The sequence below is a fragment of the Bombyx mori genome, chromosome 14, assembly GCF_030269925.1.
Source record: "Bombyx mori chromosome 14, ASM3026992v2".
Taxonomy (NCBI): Eukaryota; Metazoa; Arthropoda; class Insecta; order Lepidoptera; family Bombycidae; genus Bombyx; species Bombyx mori.
Genome location: NC_085120.1, coordinates 6895542 through 6907772, shown reverse-complemented (window position 1 = coordinate 6907772; position 12231 = coordinate 6895542). Strand labels below are relative to the sequence as shown.

Genomic DNA, 12231 nt, shown 5'->3' with positions numbered 1-12231 from the left:
AGCTCACCTACTAGTTAAGGCGACGCTGATATAACCTTTCAAGGCTCTCGGCTTAGGTAGCAAAAAAAACTAACCAATTTGTTTCTGATATTACGACATTACGATTCTAGTTTTAAGAAATTAAGCATATGAATAGTTCCAAAAAATGCTACAGGTTTTACCCGCGTCCGAGTACGGCGGGATGGCGTCCACGGCGGCGCTGTACCGCGCCACGTCGTACACCGTGCTGAGCACCGACGCGCTGCTGCGGGCCGAGCGCCGCCCGCTGCTGGTGGAGATCCCGTCCCGCCTGCGCGACGCGCTGCAGGCGCTGCTCCGCATGGCGGCCGCGCTGCCCGCGCTGTGGCCCACGCCCAAGCACCTGGCGCACCACGCGCTCAGCTCGCTCAACACCCTGGAGTGCACCTCGCCCCTCACCTACGACCCTTTCGGTACTCTAGTGGCCTTGGTGCTCTCCGCCCCCTCGCTCTTCTGCAAAGTGGCCGGTCCGGCCCGACCCACTCACCTCGCTCGACAGATATCCCTGCAGGCGTTCAGAGCCAGTATGGTCAAAGCCCTAATTGTGGCCGACCTCACGTCGTGCACCACCGAGGCGATGGAAGAACACGAGGAATATAAAGTCAAGCCCGATTTAGAAAACTTGCTGTCGCTCGTTAAGGAGCTCCGACGCGGGGATTTACCTGATAACCTCGATCCGAATAAAGTCTGGGATCAAATACAGAAACAGTGCCACTCGTTCTTAAGGTGTTGCTGCATATTCTACTACTTCCTCAGCGATATAAACCCGCCCACGGAACTCACAACCGTCGACGGGGACAAGTGGGATATCATGTGCGGGTATCTAGATCTGCCGCTCACTTTCAAGGATTTAATCGACAATCCGAACGGTAGAAAGAAGGCCTTCGCGTGGGCTGCGCTGTCCGGGGACTGGTTCAAGGGCGAGATCCAGGCGAGCGTGGTGCTGGAGCCCAGCGAGCCCCCGCGGCTCGTCCCGCTGCCCGAAGACTTCTCTGAACTGATGAACATCGCTTCGGACTTCCCCTGCCCTAACTCGGACCGCGAGGACAGTAAAAATCCAACGATGTGTCTCGTCTGCGGACAGATCTTATGTTCGCAGAGTTACTGCTGTCAAGCAGAAATTCCAAAGGTGAAATATTATTTATTTATTAAATCCACCTGTGAACGAGCCCACGGCCCACCTGGTGCTAAATTATTCATAGACATCACGTGAAAGCCCCTACCAACCTGAGACCAGAGGTATAAGTTTCAATTGCAGAGTATAACAGTTGTACCCGTCTTCAAACTGTAATGGTTCTTTCTAAACACGACTACAAATTAAAATCCTGTTTGTAAAACTTGGTAGCTTACTTAGGTTTATTGCCTTATGGGGCGAGGATACGTGAAGTCACATTTTGTATAACTAGTGATCGCCCATTGATTGGAATTCGACCATAATTCATTTAAATTATCTATAAGTTTAAACATTGTTATGGTTCTGTTGTCAATTTGACCACAGACTTTAACAATAATCGAAAAAGCACGCGTGTGTGTTTCAAATACGCGGTAGTGTGTATCATGTTTTTTCATTGAGTTAATGTATTTTTTATGGATAATTTTAAAATAATATTAGCATTCTAAACGCCTTGTCTATATAAACTATAAGTGTGGAAAAGTTCCATACTCCTCCGTCCGCGCAATTTTCGTAAAAAGGGGTACAACGTTTTTCCTTCACGTATTAATATATAGACAATGTATATCGGTGTGCTTAGTGCGAGCTTTTTAACGTTCTCGATAGCGTAAAAGTTAAGTCAAAATTTGTATGCAGTTGAAACGGCGCCCCTGCCGGCAAACGTAGGCAAACGATCCCATTCCATACAAATATAAGCAAACTTTTATACTATCGAGCCGGTCATCGTTCTCGTCGAACCCGTCGCTTGCGACGAAGGGCTCGACCAGTAAATTAACCCTCAGACACAGCCCACTGAGTTTCTCGCCGGATCTTCTCAGTGGGTCGCGTGTCCGATCCGGTGCTAGATTCTGCGAAGCACGGCTCTTGCTAGGGTTCGTGTTAGCAACGTCGTCAGGTTTGGGCCCCGTGAGCTCACCTACTAGTTAAGGTTACGCTGATATATATGATTACGGTCTTTTTTGCCACGTACCATTCGGCTATGGAATGAGCTCCCCTCCACGGTGTTTCCCGAGCGCTATGACATGTCCTTCTTCAAACGAGGCTTGTGGAAAGTATTAAGCGGTAGACAGCGGCTTGGCTCTGCCTCTGGCATTCCTGAAGTCCATGGGCGACGGTAACCACTCACCATCAGGTGGGCCGTATGCTTGTCTGCATACAAAGCTACAAAGGCAACAACAAGGGCAATAAAAAAATAAAAACAAATAGCCTCTCAAGGCTCTCCTCAGCTTAGGTAGGAAAAAAAAATGCTATCGAGAACGTTAAAGCACACGGATAGCGCAATAGATGAGTAGCACAAGTGAGGGTGTGTGTGGTTGCGCAGAGCCGCGGCGGGGGCACGGAGCGCGTGGGCGCGGTGGTGTGGCACGCGCTGCGCTGCGGCCGCGGCGCCGGCGTGTTCCTGCGCGTGCGCTCCTGCGAGCTGCTGCTGGTGGCCGCCCCCTCGCGCGGCGCCAAGATGCCCGCACCCTATCTGGACACGTACGGGGAGACCGACCAGGTACGTACCTACAGAGGTTTTTTTTATTTATTTTAATTGCTTAGATGGGTGGACGAGCTCACAGCCCACCTGGTGTTAAGTGGTCACTGGAGCCCATAGACATCTACAACGTAAATGCGCCACCCACCTTGAGATATAAGTTCTAAGATCTCAGTATAGTTACAACGGCTGCCTTACCCTTCAGCCCGAAACGCATTACTGCTTCACGGCAGAAAAAGGCGAGTTGGTGGTACCTACCCGTGCGGACTCACAAGAGGTCCTACCACCAATTAAGGGTATAGGAGAATGATTCCTGAAGCTATAAACCAAAATACTACTCTAAAATAAAAATAAAACAAATTTTGTATACAAGTCGATAGCGACCAAGTCATGTCGGCATTTGGCGGTTATTACATGAGTACATCAGGCTCAACACAAACCGAGAGGTGACGATTGCTCGTGAGGCACATAACATCTGTCCACAGCAATGATACTGAATAACGACCACGACCGCTCTAACAAGAGTGATACGATAAAGAAAGAAAAATACATATATACATCTCACTGATTCATATTCATTAAATGAACTTGCTTATCATAATTTTTTTTTAAAAACGCAGATTTATCACCAAGAAACCATTCCCCCGAAAAATCTATGTAATTCTTTAAGCAAAGAAAGAATAAATTAAATAAATAAAAAAATAAAAATAAATTACTGGTGGTAGAACCTCTTGTGAGCCCGCACGGGTAGGTACCACCACCCCACCTATTTCTGCTGTGAAGCAGTAACGCGTTTCGGTTTGAAGGGTGGGGCAGCCGTAGTGACTATACTGAGACCTTAGAACTTATATCTCAAGGTGGATGGCGCATTTACGTTGTAGATGTCTATGGGCTCAAGTTACCACTTAACACTAGGTGGGCTGTGAGCTCGTCCACACATCTAAGCAATAAAAAAAAAATTGTAACTTAGCCGTATCTGCGAGCAGCCACACTTATACTTTGAATGGTTGTCAGGGTCTGTCCCGCGGCAACCCGCTGCATCTGTGCCACGAGCGGTACGAGGCGCTGAGGATCCTGTGGCTCAGCCACGGGGTGCACGAGCGCATCGCCCGCGCCCTCGACACCAACATGCTCGTCATCACCACCTGGCAGAACTTCTGATTCACTCTGGAGCAGCTGCAGCAGGCCGTCAGGGACATCGGCGTCGCGTGATGCCGACTGATCTACGTGACGGGAAGAACATATTCGACACTGTAACCCGACGCTATTTCAATATATTTTCCAAAAAACATTTAATATTTTAACGAAGATTGCTCGAAGTCTAGTATAATTCCGTCGTGGAATAATGAATTAGAATAATATCTCCTTTCTGAAGATTAAGCTTTTCAACGGTGTTACAAAACTATCATCTTATTCTGTTTGTGTGTCACGGAATGTGGCTCATTTATGTTTTTATCTTGGCAATTAAAGAAACATGTGGTTTCAGAATTTTGTATTAAAATACAGTGTTGATATTCTTGGCAAAAAGTGTTTTGCGTCGTTTCTTATCTGCGTAATTTTTTTCTTGTTAATAAAGTTGATAAATTAATGTCTTGAAAATTGTTTCAATTATATTGTAATGTAAAATTGGTGTAATCGTGTTTTCTTCAACTAACAAATTTGTACAATATTCTAATAATCGTTATATTTATTTATAATAATATAAATTTTGATTTATAAACAAGCTAAAAAACCTAAAACCTATATACACCACATTGTTGTGTGAGATTCCATATAGAAATTTGCATTCAGAAAAGTTAACTAGTGGCTATTCGAAATAACAATCTAGATTAAATAATTGACATTCTAAATGTTGCGAGAAATGGCTGTGTTATACTCAATATTATTTCTCGTGTAGGGCGTAAGACTGAGCACACAACAGACAGACACTGTATCGGAAATAAAGTTATTTGGTTTAATTGATGTTCGAGCTGGTTGAGAGTAAGCCCTTTACTGAACTCGTAGCTTTTGACATTGGATTCTCAAAAGTATTACTATTAGACATAGCTTAGTCTAGCTCAATCTAAAATAAGTGGTTGTACTTGACCATGAAATTAAAAAAAATATTTAATATGTAATCTGTTGATCGATAAACACCCGGTCTTACGCAATAGCATTAGATTCGTTATCAAACGAGCTTAAATTAGGTTGTAGTTTGTGTTAGTGCAATTGATTAACAATGTTCTTAATTTTAGTGTGCGTTGTTTTATCTAACATTTAATATAGAATGTAAAATAGAAGCTAAATATAGAGGGTTTATTGTTGATGGATCTGCTGTAATAGAATATAAATAATAATGATTATAACTACATCATATACGTATATCTAAATCAAAAGTAATAACTTTTCATAAGTAATAGAAAACTTTATATAGACTTTGAAAACCAATATTACGAAGAATAATAACCTAAATATAAATAATCTAATAATTCTGCCCTCTTGCGTTCTAATAGCCTATGAAGGCTTAATTTAGTTAGGTTGTAAAATTTTAATTTTCGTCCTTTACGTGATGTTAAATAAACATCCAAGTTAATAGAAAACATAATAATATGTAGAAAAGAAATCTTATAAAATATGTATATCTCACAAATAAATTTTTGAAGATGACGATTAATTCACTTACAAAACTTACCAAAACAAAGCATTAGTGTACATAGCGCTCAGGTTTGCTTCTTGATTGATCAAACTTTTCTCGTACTATAATTTAAAATGCTTTGCCAAATACTATTAGCACATATAGGAATATTAGTCGTATGCGTTTTGAGTAAATGTAAATATTTACCATTTTTACCACCATATTATGTACCATTTACAAAAAATATTACTTTTTTTATTATTAAATATCATTATGAAAATGGATCGTTTCATAGTCATCTAATAATAAAATTATATGAATATTTTGATGTCTGTGTACTAGTGTCCGGTGTCCTTTAAAACGTTTATCAATAATTAAATAAGCATTGATTGCATTACATAATAATATTGTTTTATTTAATAATTCCTTATCCCAAAATATTATATTCTGAGATACAGAGATATCTAAAAAGTACCTACTCTATTCATGCTCATGAACTTAAGTCGCAAGTTATGCCCGATCGTCATATTGTAGTATTTTAAAAGATTAGAAAATGAGATAAAACTTATTGCAATGATATATTGTGGAACAAAAAATAAATTTGACCCCGACGTGATTTGAACACGCAACCTTCTGATCTGGAGTCAGACGCGCTACCGTTGCGCCACGGAGTCGCTGAGAGACGATTTCAAAAGTGGGAATGTATAAGTGAAAAAACTTAAAAGAAAAGCAGTATTATTCAAACGTAGCAATTCTATTTGAAAAGTATTTACCGCCCTTTTAAGACAAAATATACAGTAAACATTCTTTAAATAGTTTTACAAAAATAAATGCATTGTTACAATGCATGCTTGGGCTTATTTATAGGATATTTCGAATACGTTTGGAACACCAGAAAACATCAATAAAACTGCAAATACATAAATATAACATTATTTTAATAAAAATTAAATCTTCAATAATATAATAATTTAAAGTTGTAGAATCTTAACATTTAAATTAAAGTAACAAAATACATCATAGACATTGATTTGCATATTATGTAGATTGCTATGTTAATTCATATAAATTCATTTGGCCTCATATTTATCTTTTTACAGTGAGATCAGTATTATTATTAACCAGGTAAAGATTATTACATCTTTGGGGGATTGAAAATAGTACGAGTTTTATATATTTCCTACTAGATAGTCCTGATTTAGACTATCCATTCATGGATTCATGGTTCGAAATTGATTTATTTTTTATGTCACATTTATTTTGAATTTTTTTCTGTACAATTTAAATAAAAATTTAAACATAATAAACGTAATTACCGTACATTGGGGGGAATCGGGACCCTTTCCAAATCCAACACAAGTGTTTCAATGATTTTTTTTAGGGCAACACCAATAAAATTGAGACTAAAATAGTTCCGGAGGTTAAATTATTTTTTTATGTACGATGCATTATTATACATAGGTCATTACAATACACAAAAACTTAAAAAACTAGATTGACCCGATTCATCTTGGCTTTGGGGTGAATCAGGTTACATATGGGGACAAGACTTTTACGAAGAGGCTGGCACTATTTAGTTGTTAGGTAAGTTTACCTAACTTTAGGTAATTAACTTCTTAAAATCTTTAATGAGTTACAAAACTTTGATGACTAAATGAAACCATTTAAAATTCTTAAACATCTAATATAAAACTCATTTTCAGTTCAACAAAGTTAAATCTAACAACTCAACAAAAGTATTGACATCTCAGATTTGTCCCTATTCTAACTCTATTATTCCCCCCAATTAGCTTTGAACCTTGGTGTGTGACTAAAAGTCGACACGTATATAGGAAAGGTATTTTCCGTTATTGGCCTTATTTGAGAAATTCCATTTATGCCAACAATAATATTTAAAGAACAGTAAGTTAGGTTACATGTTGCCATCACACTGGCTCATAAGGATATAAACTTTTTTACTACCAAAAACGCCAAGGGCTATACAAAACCGCTCAAAAAAAGTTTGAAACGTTTTCAATCCTATGGGTTGTAGGTATATTTTTTTAAATCTTTTTATTGCCCTTATAGGCAGAAGAGCATACGGCTCACCTGATAGAGGGTCGTCAACGTCGCTCATGGACGTCGGCAATACCAGGACAGAGCCGAGCAGCTGCCTACCGTCAAATCCTTTCAAACAACGAATAAATATATGCGCATGTTGACAGCATGCCGCCGCTGTGGGCGTACGAGAGAGACAGCATGATGTTGACATTACGAATCAGCTATTAGTTTTAGTCCTAAAAAATAAAATTGCTAAGGCAATTCAAAATTAATTCATGTATAATTTAACGGAAAATGTTTCATTTGATCCCTTCCTGTATTTATGTTGGGATCATAACTGACCGACGATACTTTCATGTTTCAATGTTATTTTCAGTTGCATAGACAGCTATTCTGATCGGAACTGCAACCAACTTTCCTCTGTCTTGACAATGTGACCACACCCTTACTGACTTCTCCCTGAAATCATTGTAAAGCTATGTGAAGATTATAATATTTCTCATATGAAATTAGTCTTATATGTATAATTTTATTAATATTTTATATATTTTAATACAATCAGAATAATCAATAATGATTGATAAAGTCATGAAATTTTGCATACATGTTTTCAGGGGTATAGAACAGGACATATGGTGCCTTTATCCTGAAAAAAATTGTATTCTGAAGTCATATGATGCATTATGCATTCATTTTTTTATTACTTAGATGGGTGGACGAGTTCACCTACCCGTGTAGACTCACAAGAGGTAATACCACCAGTAATTACGCAATTTATAATTTTGTGGGTTTGGTTTTTATTACACAATGTTATTCCTCCACCGTGGAGATCAATCGTCCCAGTAAGTTCTACTTATAATTTTGTTTCACTTCATACAGGTTACAAAATTAATTAGTAAAGTTGGTGTTATATTGTAAGTTGCTATCCCACTGATGGTATTTTATTAGATCCAGAATTCATTAAAGATGGTTTCAGGTTATTTTTGTCATCTAAAGATGTAAAAGATTTCTTTTAGTTATATTGATTATCTTCCTTCATTTCTCGTTACTATAATATCATTACTATCATTTCGGCACACGGACACATGTTGCTGACACGTTTTGATTAATTTTGGTATCAGTATGATATGGACAAAAATGTTCATAGACACATGCCTAGTTTAAACCATACTTTACTGGGTGTTAGGAGACCACTTCCGAAAACGAAAATTTCGTACCTAAAAAGTTGTAAATTTTGCGGTGCGGTATCGGCGCCACGCACCCGCCGCGCCGCCGCAGCGTTGTGCGTGCAAAAGAAACGTCGCGCCCGGGCGTTCGTTGATCCGAGCATCAGCTGTTTTTGATTTTGTGTTTCGTTTCTGGTTTTTTTCAGTAAAATATATTTTTTATGAAACTATCGTTTCGATCGAGCTTAAATAATACTAATAAAATATTTTAAAAATATGTTTTATTTTTTAAAATCAGTATCGATTTTTTTTTCTATACCATCATCAAAGGTGTCATAAGTACTATCGTCTGTCTTCGTTTTCGGAAGCGGTCTCCTAAGACCCAGTATAGGTATTTTTAGTATAATTATCTCTATTATAATTTACTTACCGCCACACTAATAACTCTCAATGGCTGTTTAGAGTACAATTTATGTGCTAAGGTCAAGAATATTGACTCCACATTATCACATTCTGAATCCAACAGTGCCGATGTTTCAAATAGCTGAAAAAATTAACTTTTATCAATATCATTGTACATATTATTATGTATTAAAAATGAGGTTTTTTTATTTTATTTTAAGTCATTTAGGGTATCATATCATATCATAAGGTATCATATTAGGCAACTGGTACATACTCATTTTATTTATTTAAAAGTATAGCCAATTTTTCTTTTTGGCATCATAGGTGTTTAGTCATTAAAATTTGCCTATCTATATTGTATACAACAAACAGAAGTTTACTTAATTTCATTATGGATTTTCGTACTTACAGGCATGCCATATTTATCAGCTAATCTCTGAGCATAAGTGGTGGCTAGCCTGGATTCAGGAGTACCACAGTCACATTTATTGCCCACAAGGACTCTAGGAGCATTCATTAAGCCATGGGATTCGATCTCTTGCATCCAAGCTGATATAGACTGAAATAACAGTTCATCATCATTTAGCTGTTTTTTAAACTAAACAATTTTTAGGGAAAATTTATAAAAAGGCAGAGACACAAAATTATGACTATGTGTGGTCATTGTTTTTTGACAAACTTATAATTGTACAATATTTTTACATTTTTTTATATGTTATTAATGTTGTTATGATAATGATTTTTAATAAATCATTCAAATAGTTAAGATATCAATAAAATTCCATAAACACATACATGAAACGTTTCTGGCTTTGTAACATCATAAACAATGACAACTGCATGAACATTTCTATAGTAGTGCTGCACCATTGATTTTCGAAATCTTTCTTGTCCAGCAGTGTCCCATAACTGGAGCTAAAAATTGTTTTAAGACTAATTATTATATTTGAATCCTACTTTTTAAACCATTGCACTGCTCAGGGTCATCAAGTCTTGGATTTTCTTTTTGTCTTGTTGTCTTGTGGTTCAATGTTATTGTTTTTTCTTGAAATGTTATTGTTAATTAACATCTTGCTTAGAGTCCCTTAAAAAGCTATGGGACAAAAAGCATTGATAGCCCTGTAGTTTCATATAGACAACAAAAGTGGGCGTTAAATGCCAGTATTATTACTTAACAAACGATTTTATATACAGCTTTACAGAACATATCTATACATTTAATTGTGTAGGATCGCTTTTACAGATGGCAACTAGTTTCATGATTAGCTTTTAGTATTTATGATTTAGAAATAGTTTATTTTGTACTTGTTTTCTTGTAACAACTTTACCTTGATATCCTCATTACGAATTTTAATGATTCTCTCTCTGAAATCAACACCGATTGTAGCTTCAGATTTATTTAAAAACTGGCCCTCACAAAAACGATAAGTTAGACAAGTTTTCCCAACACCTGAATCACCGAGAACTATAATTTTAAATACTTTTTTTTGCTTCAATCCAGGTATATCCTGGCTGGCGTTAACTGACATTTTTTTTTTATATTTCAAGTTTTACATTTTTATCGTTTCGGTGGGTAAGCATCAATGTTTGTGTTTGTTGTCCGTTGTCAAATTCTGTTTTGTCACAAAGTTTTGTGTAGGAGGAAATCAAATGAGCATAGATTATACACTTAATATATTTGACAAATGAGGATGAAGGTTATAATACAGATTACATACTGTATTACTGTAGGATATACCTACGTGATTTTACTTACTGTGTATTTACGAATATACAGCATGCTAAACAGCTATGTATGATATTATTATGTATGTCTACACTAAGTTAGTGTATCTAGCTATCTGTCTGAAAAAGCTATTCCGCCATGTACAGATAAAGTTTGTGCTTTTAAAGATTTTAATTGTTAATAAGCTTCCTGAACATGTACCGGTAGCCCTAAATATAATTACGATAAAATAAATCTAAATAAAGGAGTGACAACGCCGCATTACTTGTCAACACACATCGTCTCTTCATTTAAAAACTAGATAAAATACGTATTTAAATATATTATATATCTTCCTCGGACTTATCCTTCATTGAGGCAAGTTTATAAAATAGTGCTCGGTAATACAGTGACATGGCATTGGCTATGTCCAAGGGCGAGAAAATATATGCGTATATATGTATAACCACATATGTGTGTGTGTAATTGTGTATAAAACCACATTTTAAAAATCCACACATGTTATATGAATGGAACTAGAAAAGAGGTTAGATAAAGGTTTTTTGAGTCTGAGATTTTTCCTGAAAACAATTACCATTTTAAAAACGCACATTTTTTTGTTGAAAGCAATTAAAAATTAGTACCCTATAGAATTTTTCCGTAGTTTGCCTAGAACTTGTCATTCGGAAATTTTAAAATTTAAACCTAAATACCAGTCTAATTTTGACAAAAATATATAATTTGTAAGTTTGTAAAATATATAATATCTTCTATTAAACCATACTTAGGAACGCATTTTAGAGGGTAAGGTGATAACGATGCAAGGACTGAGGACACCAATCTTGGAACTAGTCAATCACTTTTTGGTGGGTATTTAAAGTTTAGTATTTCGTCGTAAAACTGTAATAGCCTAAGAGCCTGCGACGATCAGCCTCTTGTTTTTTTTATAAAAGTCGACAGTTGTTTTGTGCATGTGCCCAACATAGGTGTGAACGATCAGCGACTATTGTGATTGGATTATGGTTACTGGGGCCGATAAGGATGCGAGTGAGATAGAGAGTTCAGTCTATACCAAGATGCTTGTAAGATCATCATCATCATAGCTCAATAATAATGTTCTCTTAGTAACAGTTTGAAATCCGGGAAATTTCATATGTATGTAGGGGTAAATGTATTGAAGAAGCTAGTGGTGGATTCTGAGGTTCTTCCAAAAAGTCTGTAACGTTGCAGTAAATTCCCAACATTTTGCTGGAACATTTACTTCATTTCAACTTATCCCTTTTCATATTTTAATTTGATTTATCTCAGTATAAGACATTTTCTTCAAAGATTTTGTAAGTACTACTTTGGCAACAATGTTATCACAAGAAGCCAACTGCCATACAAAAAAGAATATTACGTAAAAATTGCCATACTAAAAAATCATGGACTCACTAATTCGTAACTTTTAAATTGAGTCTTTTGCTTCAATCTTAAAGTAACTTTTCAATTGTATACGCATTGCTGCTTTTGAACGACGATAAAAGCTTGTGCATTCACGCATGTAATAAAGACTATTTTTTAGCGTTTTTTTTTCACAAGTATAACATTTTTTAAAGCAGCAGCACTGACTACGCTAAAATGACAAATGTTGTT

At 36.8% G+C, this 12231-nt stretch overlaps 2 protein-coding genes and 1 non-coding gene across 6 annotated transcripts in view; 1 reads left to right on the top strand and 2 right to left on the bottom strand.

The window, feature by feature from the left end:
- Positions 1 to 5685, top strand: part of LOC101735857 (E3 ubiquitin-protein ligase UBR1) — a 44468-nt gene extending 38783 nt beyond the window's left edge. For all 4 annotated transcript variants that reach the window (XM_038015233.2, XM_038015230.2, XM_062672078.1 and 1 more), the window contains exons 26-28: positions 155 to 1147; positions 2511 to 2687; positions 3681 to 5685. In XM_038015233.2, coding sequence (XP_037871161.1) covers positions 155 to 1147; positions 2511 to 2687; positions 3681 to 3827 — 1317 coding nt within the window. In that variant the 3' untranslated portion in view covers positions 3828 to 5685. The remainder of the gene's footprint in view (positions 1 to 154; positions 1148 to 2510; positions 2688 to 3680) is intronic.
- A 197-nt stretch (positions 5686 to 5882) lies between these two features.
- On the bottom strand, positions 5883 to 5954 carry TRNAW-CCA (transfer RNA tryptophan (anticodon CCA)). The gene has a single exon. It is a non-coding gene; the product is annotated as a tRNA-Trp (tRNA).
- A 247-nt stretch (positions 5955 to 6201) lies between these two features.
- Positions 6202 to 11143, bottom strand: LOC101739850 (putative Ras-related protein Rab-33). Its single transcript, XM_004933756.5, has 5 exons — positions 10220 to 11143; positions 9687 to 9806; positions 9301 to 9450; positions 8917 to 9030; positions 6202 to 7779 (listed from the first exon to the last, which is right to left on the bottom strand). The coding sequence occupies exons 1-5, from the start codon at positions 10418 to 10420 to the stop codon at positions 7693 to 7695; spliced, it is 672 nt and encodes a 223-aa protein (XP_004933813.1). The 5' UTR covers positions 10421 to 11143; the 3' UTR covers positions 6202 to 7692.
- Between the last annotated feature and the right edge of the window lie 1088 nt (positions 11144 to 12231).

What these genes read in the sequence shown, in the direction of transcription:
- LOC101739850 (XM_004933756.5), bottom strand. Translation starts at nt 10,420, where the DNA reads ATGTCAGTTAACGCCAGCCAGGATATACCTGGATTGAAGCAAAAAAAA. An exon ending in TTCGTAATGAGGATATCAAG is followed by an intron (nt 9,807 to 10,219) that starts GTAAAGTTGTTA and finishes AACAATTTTTAG; the next exon opens with CTCCAGTTATGGGACACTGC. An exon ending in TGAGAGTTATTAGTGTGGCG is followed by an intron (nt 7,780 to 8,916) that starts GTAAGTAAATTA and finishes CAATGATTTCAG; the next exon opens with GGAGAAGTCAGTAAGGGTGT.